Below are 16,988 nucleotides of genomic sequence, written 5' to 3' on the forward strand. Positions count from 1 at the left end.
TTAATAATAATAATCAGTAGTTACAGGGACTGTTCCCCTGAGGTCCCCTTGATCTAGGTACTGTCCCCACACACTTCTCCCTGGGTGCCTTTCATGGCTGCCCACTGCTCACTAAGGGTGATGCAGGGTTAAACGCAGAGGACACATTTTACTGTGTCACTGTGTGCTGCAGTGTTTTACAATGACAATCTGTGACAGTGGATGGACATGGCAAGGAAGGAGGACACAATGTCCTAGGCAGTGGTGGCCTAGTGGTTAAGAAAGCGACCCCACAATCAGATGGTTGCCGGTTGCACACAGTGCTCACCAAGGATGATGGGTTAAAAGCAGAGGACACATTTCATTGTGTCATCGTGTGCTGTGCTGCAGTGTATTATAATGACAATCACTTAACCTTCACTTCACGAGACAGGGGACTTATTACATGGAGCACACGACAGGGGAAACATCAACCACTACCCATTCAGAAACAAACAGGGCAGCTTTATACAGGTAGACACAGGTGAAAACAATCAGGAAACATAGTAACCTATGACAAACACCCTGGCATGCCACCCAACACAGTCCATGAAGGGCTGTTCTGCGCCTACGGCAAAACACTGTCCACCACTCCGGACCAATGGGACCATGGGAAAAAACCACCAACACGTCGGGCCTGCAAAACATGAAGCCAACACTGGCCAGGGACAAGGGGGCTGCTGGCATCCTCCCGGTAAACCACGGTTCCTTGAGTCTCAGCTGGGAGGAGTCAGATCTGGTTGGGTCGTTCTGTCAAGGTTGCGGGGAAGGAGGATGAATACGCACCAGGGCTGAACGATATATCGAATATGAAGCAAAATTTGATATTTTCAACAACGCGATTTTGCAACCCCAGGCTCTGCTCCAGCAGTTAATGTCCACGTTGCTGCAGGAAGACGCAAGTGCAGACATGCTGGAGACGTTCAGTGAGCGAGAGGCTGGAGTGTTGGTGGCGACCTGGGGTGTTGGGGATGCAGGCAGAAGAGAGGCAGCTGCAGTGACGCGGCGGTGGGCAAATGGCGATAAAGTGATAAAGTGAAGTGATTGTCACATGTGATACACAGCAACACAGCACACAGTGCACACAGTGAAATTTGTCCTCTGCATTTAACCCATCACCCTGAGTGAGCAGTGGGCAGCCATGACCGGCGCCCGGGGAGCAGAGTGTGGGGACGGCTTTTGCTCAGTGGCACCTCAGTGGTACCTTGGCGGATCGGGATTCGAACCGGCAACCTTCTGATTACGGGGCCGCTTCCTTAACCGCTAGGCCACCACTGCCCCAAATGGCGAGTGTGGGCAGAGTTCAAAGTCAGCGAGTGGCGTTCAACACACCGCGCTTGCCGTGGTGCTCAAAGCTTTTTTAAACTCCTGGTAAGACGATAATGTGGTGTTGTAGATCTCTGGAGACTCTGATAATATCAGCTGCCTCCATTCACGCTTTGTGTGTGTACGTGTGTGTGTGTGTGTGTGTGTGTGTGTAAGTGTGTTTTGAAGGGAAAGACCAAACACTTCAACGATTTTATTCTATTGGTCGCGCAGAAGTACACAACACTGTGCAGCGGTCAAAGTTCAACAAACTCATTCGTCTTTATGAGATACATGTCATGTCCAACATATTGTAGCGTTGGACAGCCAATAGGGTTGGCCTAATTAGCATAAGGGTCGCCTGTGGGGTTAGTGAGCCAAGGTTGTACCCACCGTTAGGGTGAGTGTTGGGGGATTTAGTAGGGTGTTGCCTGGTAGTGGGCAGTAACTGGAGCAGGCAGGGGTGTGTGATGATCTTGGGTGGATGCCTCCCCTGTTTCTCTGCTGTCAACCTCTTGAGCTGGTACCTGATTCTTAACATGTGTCTCTTCTCTCCCCATCACATAGCTCATTTGCTACAATAAGTTCATTACTTGCTATCTAAAGCCTGCGTCTAGATTTTGTACAATACACAATACAGACTCTGCGACGTATTGTACATTTTTATTTCCTGCGTCAACTCGAGCGTCATCATAACCATGTGACTGAAACCCACCACCGCTAATTCGTGACCGTACAGATTTTAATGTACATATTATAGTGAAGGTGTCTAGAGGGTGTCCAGAATGAAGGAATGAATGAAGGAACAAAAAAAAACCAAACGCAAAAACAGGAAATTACACAGGCATGGAAGCCAAAAAGTGAATAGATTGCGAGATACTATTCTCCAGGCGAGGTCTGAAACTGTATGGGAACAGCAAGGGACAAGCTACAGGGGCCGTGAGGTAGCGCTGCCCCCACACACTGCTCCCCGGGCGCCTGTCACGGCTGCCCACTGCTCACCAAGGGTGAGGGTTAAAAACAGAGGACACGTTTCGCTGTGTCACCGCGTGCTGTGCTGAAGTGTTTCACAATGACAATCCTTTCACTTTCAGCATGGGAGCTATATAGGGGAAGTGTTATAATTAGGGAATCAGAAAACACATGAAAATCAAGATATGGCGCCACCCTGTGGACCTGAAGCGCCATGATGTCACAGAGCAATCATGTTGGCTGGTTACTGTCTTTCTAAGCTATAGCTGTCAAAGCTCATCTACACCATTATGGATAACTGGTATGCAGTCGCCATATCTGTCCCCTCAAAACAGAAGAAAACTGAGAAGATATGTGCTCATAACCTTTTCTGTCTTCTAGGCACTGCTCTACAATGACCGTTCTGTACTGGAGAACCACCATGCGGCTGCTGCATGGAACCTCTTCATGTCCCAGCCGGAATACAATTTCCTGGTGAATCTCAACCACGTGGAGTTCAAGCGGTTTCGCTTTTTGGTCATTGAGGCGATCCTTGCCACAGACCTGAAGAAGCACTTTGACTTCTTGGCTGAGTTCAACGCCAAGGTAAACTAGTGTAAATTTCATCTGATATGGTTATTCAAAACAATCACATGAACCCCCAGAATCAAGGATGGACGGTTTTAAGATTTATGTGACAGATATTGCAATCCCTGCGCACAACTGGGAGCTCCTTCAGAAAAAGCGATTGCACTGAAAATATACAGTATTTTGTTAGTAGAACACTGATTATTGATCAGCATAATTATTGCTGATAAGAATGTCAGAAAGAATGTCACAATTCTGTTTGTGCATGGAATTACGCACAAATTTGAATTCAACCAATAACGAGATGTAGTCTGTGGCCAAAACATTTTCAAATCGCCTTCAGGCCAATCATGATTTTGGGTTAAATTAGAAAAACCGTTCAGCCCTACACAGAATATAGGTTGGCGCTTACTCCTAATTTCAATTGAGAACAGCGTGTGATGGACACATGATCATATTTAAAGCTTAACAAACCTAGGGAGAGACAAACATTCCTTGACAGGATGCTAGACTTGCCCTTCAGACAGGGCAGCATGCAAAGAACAAATAAGTGTATTTTTTCAACTAACAGTACTTTACTTTAGAAGAAATGATCTTGGCTTGGCATGGCAGGTCGGTATCTGAAAGCTTAGGTTCAGATGTTAGTTTTGAATTACTGCCATTATATTCTAATATCCCGTAATTCCAAAGAGCTGGCATCAGAATTCACTTGAAAACGCCATCGGTTAGGATCAGTGTGGATCATTGTTAGTGTGAAACTACAGTACAGTGGGTAGGAGTAGCCATGTGAGCTTTTGGTTTGCGCTTCAGACTCGGATGTAACGAACACACTGCTAATTAGACTGATAAGGCATTCTAGCAGGCCACTACTCTCAAAACACACACGGAATGTGAACTGCTCTTTCCTGAATGTAATTAGACTTCTGGGATCTTTAGAGTGTAGCCTGAGAGCCTAGAAGCATAATTGGCAGCTAATAGCTAATAATCCAGTCATTGATCTCATGACCCACGATCCAATGACAAAGCGCATTCCCAGATAACTTCAGTGTGGGACACACTATAAATAACACGATAAAGCAGCCAAAATCCAATATAACATGCATTTCTCATGTAATTCATTCTTTTAAATTCTCGATACACTTAAAATAGGTACAATGTAATGGGTATGAGCAGCCCCTTACAATCAAGGTGTCACATTACATTTTGATGGGTCCATTTATATGATTTATAAACCTCAAATTATGTTGGCCAATCAATATTCATCAGTGACATGTTTTATGAAACAGATCTCAAACAGATTCAATAATCATTTAAAGTACACTTCTCAAAAAAATAAGGGGAACACAAACATGCTAGATCTGAATAATTAGTTTTTACATATGCAGAAAACCAAATCACTCAAATTATCGATGGAAATCAAATTTATCAACCCACGGAGATCTGGATTTGTACAACCAGGATTCTGGAAAAGTTCTTAAAATGTATTCATAAAACAAATACTAAAACATATTCAAATCACTTGCAATTTGATGTTGACATTTAACATTCCCCCATGCCAATCAATTTTTTAATTAGCTAATTTTGTGGATTTACATTATCTATGAAGAAAATATCGGATAGATCTGAAAGGTTTTTTCAAATTTAAGGAAAATCCCAACTTTTCTGGGATTCTGGTTGTGAAATATATACATTTTGATGTCTGCTTTGTGGTTTGTCAATGCTCTAAGAAAGAATGTGTGATTTGCATATAGCTCTTATTTCTGTCCAAATTCTGTCCAAAATGTTTTTTTTTATCTGGGTTTCACAGAAAGAACCAGTACATTCAGGGCTCACGGACTGTGCATCCTTCCACAGGTGTCCCATGATGTGGGGTCTGGCATTGACTGGTCCAATGAGAATGACAGGCTGCTGGTTTGTCAGATGTGCATCAAGCTGGCAGATGTCAATGGCCCATTGAAGTGCAAAGACCTGCATTTGCAGTGGACCCAAGGCATCGTCAATGAGTTTTATGAGCAGGTGGGATAATGATTCAGTGTTGTAGTGATTCAGTGTTTCTCTGTTCAAATTCTGCAAGTGGCAGGTACCTGAGGTTAGTCTAAAGTTTTCGAACATGTTAAAATGTTAATATGAAAATATGAAAATATTTGATATTTAAGTATTTCATGGTTTGCTCAGATGACCTTTGATTTTGAGCACTCTGACATTTGTTCAGTCGTTTGTCAATGTTGCTGTGCATATGAAACATGTTGGGAAAATGTAGGTTTGAATCTATTAATTAAAGTGGCAAAAATTGAAGATCATTATCAAAATATGCATGTAAATGTTTTGAGGGCAGAGTGTTGCTTTCTGCACAATACAGCTTTTTTCCCGACTGATGCACCACATGGTTGCAGATGATGTAATCATTCCAAGAATGATAAGAGCCTTGAATGTCACCATGATGGAATAGAAGCAAAAGGACATTGTGAATGGTGTATGTTTCGATATGCATATTTAGTTTTGATGGTTATCTCCACATTTATGAGAACAGCTCACTCTCATTCTGTTGGTGCTGTATTATACTTTTACAGGAAACTCACATCTTCTGTTAACATAAAACCATTTAGTGTTTTTTTTTCAGATTGTTTCAGCCAATATATTTTAGTAATTAAATACCTTCATGAATATCGCATGTCCACTGTAAACAAAAAAACAGTTCCAATAACAGACATGCTTAGCAATAATAACTTCATGACACTAAGCCCCACAATCAGCCCCAAAGTAGAAATGTTACATTTACATTTATTACATTTATGGCATTTATCAGATGCCTTTATCCAAGGCGATTTACAGTCAGAAGTGACAGGGACAGTTCCTGGGAGACACTCAGGGTTAAGTATCCTGCTCGGGGACACAGTGATAGTAAATGGGTTCTGAAACTGTGACTTTTTGGTCTTCTGGTTTATAGGCCGCTACTACCACCCTGTGTACAGTGATAGAACCACTACTCGAGTTGAGGGATGCCACCCCCCTGAAACAAAAGCAGTCCAAATCATCCCACTTGTAAAATGAACATCCCCCAATTCCATTCCTTGTGCTATTTTATCAATGAATGCACAGGTCTATTGAGTAAAATACCTTGCGTGAGAGGGCACGCGCAACATTTGTTTTTTACATTTACCGCAGTAAGCGGCATAGCAGGTGATGGTGTTGATGTGATTTTAACATCATGGGCAAATGGTACGGACCACTCGATTTAAATTTGGATTTAAAAAGGCAAAAAGTAATATTTCAGGTAAGTCAAGAGTCAGAAATATCAGGTCACACTTTTTATAAGCCTACATTATCCTACCAAAAATTGTAATCTTGTGGAGAAGGCAAAAAGAACAATGGCAAACGATGGAGTCTTACGAAAATGTTACAAGTGACATTCAAGGCAAAGTAAACGTAGCTAACAATAACAGCATTTATCATACTGAGGAGGAATCAGACGTGTCACATCTGAGCATCTGAAATTCAACATCCACATCATGCATGTTCTTTTAGGATAGTAGAATATATGAATTATGTTTTTGCTTAAACAACAATAATCAGCACAAAATATGTCTGTTGAACGATAAAATTCACCATTCCCCCTGAGTTGTTTTTATAACTCGACTACTGATCAGTACCATTTCTACCTCTGTGCACATGAAATAGGCCACAAGCATACTAAACACACCATTATCCTGTGGACAAACCAGCGCTCCTTGAAAAATGGGGACAAAAATTGCATTGATGTGCCATCCTGGATGAGCTGCACTACCTGAGCCACTTGTGTGGGTTGTAGACTCCACCTCATGCTACCACTAGAGTGAAAGCCCCACCAGCATTCAAAAGTGACCAAAACATCAGCCAGAAAGCATAGGAACTGAGAAGTGGTCTGTGGTCACCACCTACAGAACCGCTTATAATAATAAGACAAACTTAAATCTCCTGAAAGCTAAGACGAGGAAACATGATGAAGCGTATATGGCGCTTGGCTTAATGGTGACTACAGTGGGAGACAAGGAAAGACCAGCATGTTTACTGTCTCTAAAAATCAGTGCTGGCGCCTGGCATCAACCAAGGCAGGAACATGATGATTGCAGTAACACAGTCTTGGGTGTGGCCATGCATGTGACACTTTGTGCCGAAAGGCAAGACTTTTTGTGTGCACAAAAGCAAGACGCCAGGACTTTTTTACTTAAATTTTCTCAACAACTAATTTAACAAAATGTATCATTTGTTATCAGATTAAAAAAAATATGGATTATCAGTAAATAGACCAATTATAAAAGTAATATATTATATATTAGATTGTGTATTATACATTAGATCTACATATAATAATAAAAACAGGAGTTATATTAGGTATAATGTTGTATAAAGTGATATAGGCACAAGCGCTTAATATTGTGATGCGTGAAATTTTTAATAAATGAACACAGAATAATACAGATCAGCATAATACAGATCACCACTACACACAAACACATGACACACTGTTTGTTCAAACATAAGATTAATGCAAGACAGTGGCGTAAAGGAAAACCAGTATAGTCCGAACATGGGGCACACATTGACTGACCCCCTGCAGGCCAGAACTTGGCTCTACTTTAGTTTTTATATATATTATCATATCTTTCCATAGGCCTGGATTAGGGCTGCACGATTTGGGGAAAAAGACATATTGCGATTATTGAGATCAATATTGCGATATGCGATTGCGATATGATAAACATACAAACTACTTAGAACCTGAAATGCCCAGTGCTTTCAAAATACAATATTCTACAAAATTAAATAAATCACAAAAAACTCTTTTACATTACTGTCGAACGACAAACCCTGGTAAGGCTAAACAACTGTTTTGATTATATTTGGCCATTATAAAATCCCGTATTATACTTCTTACGTTTAGCCAAAACGTTGTTTGGAGGCTGACTTGAACACAGGGATGCATAGCTTCGCTAGCTTAGCTAAGGTTAAGATTAGTAAACAGAGGTGAATTTCTTTAGGAAACCTTCAAAGTTTGAGAAAAGTTAACTAAACAGCTAAGAACAGTCTAAATAGTTAATGCCTACGTTTAGCCAAAACGTTGTTTGGAGGCTGACTTGAACACAGGAATGCATAGCTTCGCTAGCTTAGCCTATCTTAGCTAAGGTTAAGACTTATAAAACGGGGATTTTATAATGGCCAAATATATTCAAAACAATTGTCCAGCCTTAGCTATGAAATGTAATCCCTGGCTTGGAGCGTACAGCGGTTTGTACAGCCCCAAGCAGCACAAGAGTGAGGCATTTTTATACACTTCTCTCCATAGACATGTATATGCTTCACGCCACAGCACAGCCTCTCGCAATATGGCGGCAACGTTGACGTACGATGCAGCGCGTCATGCGGCGTCTAACCATATGTCTCCGAATCGAAAGTCATGTGACCAAATACGTCACATCCGACTGAAGTGAGACTCGCAAACTTTGAGAGAATGAGAGAATGGATCGGATATGTTGCTGATCCAATCCATGTACTAATCATTTAAATCGCAGCTTTTTGCGTTCATGTAATCGCACAGACTAACATCGAGATTACGATTGCGATTAGATTAATCGTGCAGCACTAGCCTGAATTGTCATGTAAAGTCAGTTAGCCATTACTGTTTCTTCAATTTAAGAAACCTTAAGTGTGTAATTTACACCTGTTCGGCATAGACTGCATTGGCAGCTGGTCCGTTATGGGGGCAGTGGTTGCCTAGCGGGTACGGAATCGAAAGGTTTTGGGTTCATGGCTGCCCACTGCTCACTAAGGGTGATAATTAAAAGCAGAGGACACATTGCGGTGTGTGCACCGTGTGCTGTGCTGCAGTGTTTCACAAGGACAACCAGTCTTCCTCTTTCATCTTCAGGCTCATCCTCCCAGTATTGTGCCCACAGGAAGTACCATTCCATCTTGGCGGATGTTGACACAGCAGAGCCAGAGCGTACGCTGTCACGTTAAAAGTGAAGTGATCGTCATTGCAAAACACAGCACAGCACATGGTTCACACAATGAAATGTGTCCTCTGTATTTAACCATCACCCTTAGTGAGCAGTGTGTGGGGAGCAGTTTGCTCAGTGGCACCTTGGCGGCTCGGTATTCTACCTGGCAACCTTCTGATTGCGAGTCTGTTTCATTATCCGCTTGGCCACCACTGCCCCGCTGATCGTCCTCTTCCTGCTGGCAGAATTTGGGCACCTCTGTGGGGTACCCGCCTCCTCTGAGTCTGTCCACTTGCAGTCCAGGGATGGCACCCTTTTCCACCAAACCCTGTCCTCTTCATCGTATTGGCTTGGTCGTTCTTGCCACGTTGGTTTCAAGATGAGACACAGGCGCACAACATTGTCAAAGTAAAGTCAAAGTCCACTTTATTGTCATCTCACTTTATACAAGTACACTGAGGGATGAGATTGCGAAGCTTCTGAGAGTGACTGTGTGCAAAAAGTCATAGTGCAAATGGAATAACACAAAAACATGACAAAGGACATTTTGGACATTGCGCACCGACCCATGAAATGTTGAGACAAACTAGACAAACCAGGCAGACAAGTAGCAGCAATGACAGTTTATCAGTGTATGGATGTATTTAGTATAAAGTGTATGTGGTATATGATAAGAAATGCCACACACACACCAGAGCAGGGGACAGTATGCAAACTGAAGTGGATCCAGGGAGGTGGGGAGGTTCCTCTTTATGTAAAAGTTTCGAAGCACTTTGTGATGATTGGTGTGAGTGCAACAGGTCGGTAGTCATTGTGGCACATCACTGCAGACTTCTTCGGCACTGGTATGATGGTGCCGGTCTTGAAACCAGCTGACTGGCTCAGAGACATTTTGAAGACATCTTTGAGCACCCGGCCAGGTATGTTGTCAGGTCCTGCAGCCTTGCGGGGGTTAACTCTGAGAAGGGTCCTCCTGACATCAGCTGGGGCGAGACAGAGTACTTCGAGAGGAAGGCGTTGCTTTCCTTCATTGCTCTTTGTGCACATCAAAACGTTCAGTTTGTCTGGGAGGGAGACCTCGCTGTTGGGGATTTGTGGATTGGGCTTGTAGTTTGGAATTGCTTGTATGCCGTGCCACATGTGGCGAGTGTCTCTGGTGCTGCTGAAACGTTCATTGTTGCATTCCTTTACTTGTGCAGCTTGCGCACTTCTGTTGTCGCAATAAATAATCGATACACTAACGGACAATATCGATATTTTATTACAACACAAAATGATTAATTAACCTGTTGTCAGTGTCACTGGCACTACCCAATATCTACCATTCTGTTCGAGTAAATAGGGGTAAAGAGGCGCAAACAGCGGCCGGTGAAGAACACAAGTTAACTAACAACAACAGAGAAGAAGTGCAGAGAATGGCGGAAAATAATAAAAAAACAAATCAAACACCCACCCGCTAGTTTCCCCCCTCTAAAGTGTGGAGACGCTTCGGGTTTTACGAGACAGTCGGCGGACAGGCGCTGGATAAAGACTATCAAAATCTGCAAGATCTGTTTTGCAAAGAGAAAATATAACAGCAACACTACGAATCTGCAAGTTCGCCATCACGGTGAACTACTCTCAGGTGATAATGAGGGCAAACCGAGTAAGTTACAGTAACTTACTACTGACGTCCCAGTATCATGGTTCACACATGTTAACTAATGTTCATGTTGTTTTTAATGTTCATGCACTTTTATCTGTCTAGCTGGAGGAGGCAGTGAGTTATTATGCAAATTAATACTTCCTTGCACAATGTTGGAAATATTGGCGTTAATAAATGCAGAAGATTTACTTATTATTTCCTTATTCCTTATTTTTTCTGTTTCAGTCACATATATCGTGATATATCGTTGATGAAATTTCTTCCAATATATTAAATATCGTAGATATCGCAAATCGTGATATTATCATTATCATGGAATACGTGAGTTACCTGTATGGTCCCACCCCTAATTTACCCATCCCCTAATTTACCCATCTTCCTGCCATTTTGCATATTGCACAAAGACTAAATTAGGAACCTGTTGTGCAGTTGGCGCATTCCATTAACGCACTTCGACACCAAATTGTGCGGAGCGCTGAACATTGCGCCTGGAGTGAAATGTAAGCCTCTCTCTGTCTCCCTCTGCAGGGTGATGAAGAATCTGTTTTAGGCCTACCCATCAGCCCCTTCATGGACCGGTCAGCTCCACAGCTGGCCAAGCTCCAGGAGTCCTTCATCACACACATCGTGGGGCCACTCTGCACCTCCTATGACTCCGCTGCTCTGATGCCAGGCCGGTGGGTGGAGCCTCCTCCAGGTGAGGATGAGCACAGCGAGGAAGAGGATCGAGGAGACGGGGAGAACCTGGGAGATGCAGTGGAGAACACTGCAGAAGATGACGCCTCCACAAACTCAGAGGACTCGCGTAAGAAATTCAAGTGGCGGTCATTTCTTGAAGGTGCTTGTGAAGCAGAGATCTGCACAGGCATTGTACTGCTGCACACTAATACCGAGACTTTGATAACCTAAGAAAAATCCAGTTTATTTGAACACACTCACCAGCTTGAAATGGCATTTTAGTAACAACTTTAATGGCTTTTTACATTTATGGAACCTCAGATGTTACAAGGACAGTCCCCTTGGCATTAAGTGTCTTGTTCATGGTAGTAAGTGGGATTTGAACCTGTGAATTTGTGGTCCTCTGGTTGATTTTTTAGATTTTAGATCTACTTCCCCAGTCTGATTCACATTTCTGTCTTTCCTTCAGAAAACATAGGTCCTAAAAAAAGGAGGAAAGTCTTCTGTCAGATCATGCATCATTTGTTGGAGAACCATGAGATGTGGAAACGTGTGATTGCTTCGGAAGAAGAGAAGAAAGCCCAGGGGGAGGAGTCTAGTTGCCTTAGCAACCCAACTGAGCCAATCCGAGAAGAGGAGGGGGAACTAGGAAGCAAAGAGGAGCCAGAGGAATTTGAGGAAGGGCAGACGGAAACAGAAAATAGAATTGAGGAGGACCAGCAGGAAGACCTGGTGGAGTAATGAGGTTCCGTATGGACTTTTAGCCATAACCAGACATTACGGACATATTTTCTATTGAAAGAAGCTCCAACTGCCAGCAAAATCACAAAAGACACAACACTGTAGAATTTGGGGAAGATGGGTGGCCTTGAGTCTGAGACTTTACACATTATCACTAACCAGGCCATATCAAGGAGGCTTGTCCCGGAGGCTGATCTAGAATCAGTGCTGCAATACACAGATCCCCAAACAGACTCACAGACTGCTGCATTTTTTAAAATGGTAAATTATTTTTAAGTATATAATGGTATCTTCTGAATGCACTCAGCTGCAGAGGTGGAGACATTTTGTGGGGTGTGTGGGGCTGCTGGTTATCAGTACTCTTCACTTCCCACACCAACGAGTTCACACCCTGCACACCCACACAGCTTTATTACAAGATGTAATACATTTTATATTTTATACGACGTAATACCTTTATTTGATTTCCACCACTGCATCCTGATTGATGACCCCAAAGCACACAACCTTGCACTTTGTTAGCTTTCATATGATTTGATGATTAATTATTCTTATTTCAGTCTTTCATTTATATATTACAATGGCAAAGGTTGAACTTTTCAAAATGTTCCATTTAGTTCTTCAGTGTTGCCAGCTCACACGTAGCATATGGAGTCATTGAACATGTGGATGAAGACAGGAAATGGCACCTGAATAGTTTTTAGTATTATCACCAGTCTGGTATCTGTCTCAATACACACACACACATACACACACACACACTGCTGGCATCCAAAACGTGTCTCATTCAATTTGAATGGGTTAATGTCATGCCCTATGCGACTGAAAAATCCATTTAATCCATCAAGTTTTAATGTGAATTACTGGGTGAGGATTAGTCGAATTTTGCTTGGGTCAATTTGGCTCAATTGATGAGGGGCAGGAGAAACATAAAAGACACTCATAATCCTTCTTTCCTCAGTGAGCGAGGTATAACAGCATGGTGAGATGTACACTGTCACGCACTCCATTGGTAAATGGGCCGAGCAAAGTAATTTTTTTAATCAGGCTGCATGACTGAGGTCTTTATGTTCTGCAGCTGCCTATAAATAGGCCAACATGAGGCTTGCATATCTAGGTCTTTTCCTGCAGTCTGTAGCTCTTCTTCAATTTTTTAACACTATGACCTAAGTAACGCATGTCACTTTTATACGGGTTATGCAAGAGCTCCTCGGGCATCCATCAAGATCGCTGCTCACTGACATGCTGTTTTCAGCTAAGTAGAATTCTGACAGAAGAAGGAATGTAGACTGTGGCAAGAACATCTCAAAACATCTCAGAGATTCTGGTGAAAAGCTGAATAACGAACCCTCTGTACGGATCCAGTCCTTTTCATGTTGAATGCAGAGACGTATTACTATTACTTTACACAAGCTCAAGCTATTGAGACAGTTGCTTAGCACCGTCCATCATCACAATCAAAATATGATAAAGACAGTCATGAGTTCACCTGTAACGCATATGGAACCATTCTTTCAACCGGAAGCCTGACTAAGTAGGATGTGCCCCGAATCTGTCTTCATGGGGGAGACAGGGGCACGTTTTATTTTCACCACCATTGTCCGGCCCAAAGGAAGGAACGTTCTGTCCACCCTCTCTCCCTCCCTCCCTCCCTCTCCTCAATCCATTATTAACACGGCAGTGAATTGATGCACATCACCAGTCCTCTACACGTTACTGAATTCTGAAACTTCAGGAGCAGGTTCTCCGTTCATCTCATCCAGCATCAGCAAGTTAAGTCCTCACTGCTAACAATTATATTCACATTTTGGAATCAGATGGATTTGGCTACTTTACTGATTGTGCACATTAATTCACTTCCAATGATGCTTTAGCAATGCTTAAATAATTAATTTTTTTCAAAAATGTTTTTATTGCAAATTTTTTTTAATTTACAAAATCAAAATTTGTCATTCAGTATAACCCATCTTGCTGCAGATTAAATCACAACATTTCTATTGTTTTTGGAAAATAACCCCCTCGTCCAGGTTTCCATTTAACATCACATGACTCCAGCTGTGATTCACTGAAATTCTGTCCGCTAAATTGTGCTCTGATAAATGGACACTTGAGTTCTTACAGATTTATAACTGGTACCCAGTAATCCAATTTCAGTGTCTAGCAAAATTGTTCAATGTTCAATCTTGAGGGGTTCTGAGTTATGAAACACCAGTTGCACCCTCACATTATATGAATTATATTACATCAGTAACCAAAGTAAAACATGGGTGTAGAAAATTCAACACACATATAGCCATTCTCGCAAAAAAAAATTGTGGGAATGGTTAATTTGCTAATTTGCATTATTTCTAACCATATATATTAAGTTCATTCGGGGTGGTGGTTGGCCTAGCGGGTATGGAAACAGAGCCATAATGAGAAGGTTGCCGGTTCGAATCCACTCAGTGGTGCCACTGAGGTGCACTGAGTAAAGCACCATCCCCATACACTGGTGCTTATTCATCTTCATTAACAAATGATTTTTTGTTATTTGCCATTGAATCCAAATTAAACATGTTATTCTTAGATGATCAAATAATTGTGATAACTTTTTTGTTGGAAACATTAAAATAGTAAGTCAAACCCATGTGATTTAATTTAAGTTAAGTAAATTTAAGTTAATTTAAAAAGAGAACCTTCCCTTTTTTCAGTGCAGTAGCATCAGTCCCGAGTCTGGGCCACAGAAGAATATTCCATTAAGATTCTCCAGACAGTATTAGATTAAATCCTAATCCATCGTCTGTGAGAATGTCTAGAAATGTATGGTTTAGAAGATCCAGATCATTTTCAGCTCTGAAATTCTTCTCCAGCAGACCTGTTGTGCTCATTCTATTGCTGGCCTGCATGGTGCACGATTTACAGGTAATATATTTATATTCTGACAAGAGGTTGAGTATTTTTTCTCTTTTACCTTTCTCAGGGGTTCAATATTATTCAGGCAACCAGGTCCAAAAACTGAGGCATAATTGTAATCATTGGCTGCATCCCCTTTGATCTGAACTGAGTATTCAGGGTGGGACACACTAAGACAAACTACCTTACATATGTGGCATTTTTTTTATTAATGTGTCCCGCAATTCTATCAAAGTCTGTTTGTTTAAATGGCACCTCCAGAATGCTGTTTTTCACACTGTGATCACAACACATTCAGCAATCCAAACAAGCTTTACAAAAGATGAATAATGAGACATGTATTTTGTATCTATAGGACGCACTTCATGAAACCTGTTCTGTTTTTCTCACCAGTATATTGCACTTTTGTATAGCAATACATGGGATGGGGTGGGGGTTGGGCACAGGATGAGAGTCGCATGATTTTACTAAATGAAAATGATTGCTTTCTTTGCTGGCTCAAGTTTTGTACAATATATATTTGCTGTACAGTATGAACAAAACATTGCAAATGATAAAACGTCTTAAGATATACATTATTTATTTTTACTGTTTTGTAATTTAGACACTATACTGTAGTTCCTGTTGCCAGACTTACTGGAAGTGCCTCTTGGTATATTGTATTATACAATTAATATGTACTGAAATCATTAGAAAATGTTCACAATCTAAATGGTGTGCTTGATGTAATGTAAATACATGAAATAACATCATAAAATGTATACAATCTGCTTTTTTTCAATTCATTTCACCTGCACAAATGTTGTACAATGGTAACATGTTTTATTATTGGTAGTTATTATCAGTGCATACAAAGACACTGAAAATGAAAAAAATCTGGTATATTTTGTGAATTCACTCGATTGAAAAGAAGACCACCTGCTAACATGCTCATTTTTTTACATGCTCCAAACGGCACCAAATTGTTGTCATGACATTAACATGATAACATGCAAATTTTTGAACATGCTCCAAACATGTGGAACATGCCTGTTCTATTGGCTACTTTTAATTATACCGCCTTCTCTTACAGCTGTCACCAGCCCTGGAGGCCACGCCCTCTGCTGCAACCAACCAATTTTTGTTTCTAGTTTTGGGCCTCTTAATTTTGTCAGACCATTTACTGTTGTGCTTGGAATACGTTTTTGGTTTGAGGGTACCTGTTTAGGCTAGTGACCTACAATCTGACATATGGGACGAGTCGATGCTGCCAACGGTGGTTGGGAAAACCTGGAAAAACCCAGAAAACTGGGAAAAAGGCAAAAAAGAACATGTGTTACATTCAAGGCTGCCACTCTAAGACCGTGAAATGCACAGAAACAACGGAGGCCTTTGGCCTGACGTCTCCTCACTAAATAACATTTTGGTTGCTTCGTTGGGGAAAGTTAAAAAATAGGGTTTACTATTATTCAGAATAAGACCTGTTCAGCTCCCTGTGGGTAGCCGTCAAAGCTAGTGACCCGGGCTAGTAACTCACAATCTGACATATTGGATGTGTCGGTATCACCAACAGGGTTTGGGAAAACTTGGAAAATTAGGAGAAAAGCAGAAAGAGCCATGTCTTGCATTCATGGCCACCACACTAAGAACTTAAAATAGAGGTCAGGCCAGAGGCAAAACGTGACATATTGGTTACATTTACATTTACAGCATTTATCAGACGCCCTTATCCAGAGCGACTTACAATCAGTATTACAGGGACAGTCCCCCTGGAGCAACTTAGGGTTAAGTGTCTTGCTCAGGGACACAATGGTAGTAAGTGAGATTCGAACCCGGGTCTTCTGGTTCATAGGCGAGTGTGTTAACCACTAGGCTACTACCAGGCTACTACTTCGTTGAGGCCTAACGGACTCCCACAATCCAGGACCAAACTTTTTTAGTATTTGCGTTGACACGATTGAGCACACACAAATTTTATGTCAGGTCGTGTGGCTTTTCGTTCCACATGGTTTGACGTATGGAATAGTTTGGTGGGATTTACAGTTTGTGCGTAATTCCCCAGTCCAAAATTCTACTTTTTTGGACTTTGTGTCCAGATGGTTAGACATGCAAAGTTTTTGGATGTTGTCTCGTAAATCTTGCCTAGTCCATATATTTTACATATAGCTTGCATCTGTCTGACTTACGGATCACGCGCAATTTTGAAAAAACAA

General features: G+C 41.7%; 1 protein-coding gene across 2 annotated transcripts in view; it reads left to right on the plus strand.

The window, feature by feature from the left end:
- Positions 1-15,566, plus strand: part of LOC114794475 (cGMP-inhibited 3',5'-cyclic phosphodiesterase A-like) — a 62,520-nt gene extending 46,954 nt beyond the window's left edge. For both annotated transcript variants that reach the window (XM_028987041.1, XM_028987042.1), the window contains exons 11-14: positions 2,677-2,880; positions 4,717-4,878; positions 11,014-11,290; positions 11,633-15,566. In XM_028987041.1, coding sequence (XP_028842874.1) covers positions 2,677-2,880; positions 4,717-4,878; positions 11,014-11,290; positions 11,633-11,904 — 915 coding nt within the window. In that variant the 3' untranslated portion in view covers positions 11,905-15,566. The remainder of the gene's footprint in view (positions 1-2,676; positions 2,881-4,716; positions 4,879-11,013; positions 11,291-11,632) is intronic.
- The last annotated feature ends 1,422 nt before the right edge of the window (positions 15,567-16,988 follow it).

This window comes from Denticeps clupeoides, chromosome 7, assembly GCF_900700375.1.
Source record: "Denticeps clupeoides chromosome 7, fDenClu1.1, whole genome shotgun sequence".
NCBI lineage: Eukaryota > Metazoa > Chordata > Actinopteri > Clupeiformes > Denticipitidae > Denticeps > Denticeps clupeoides.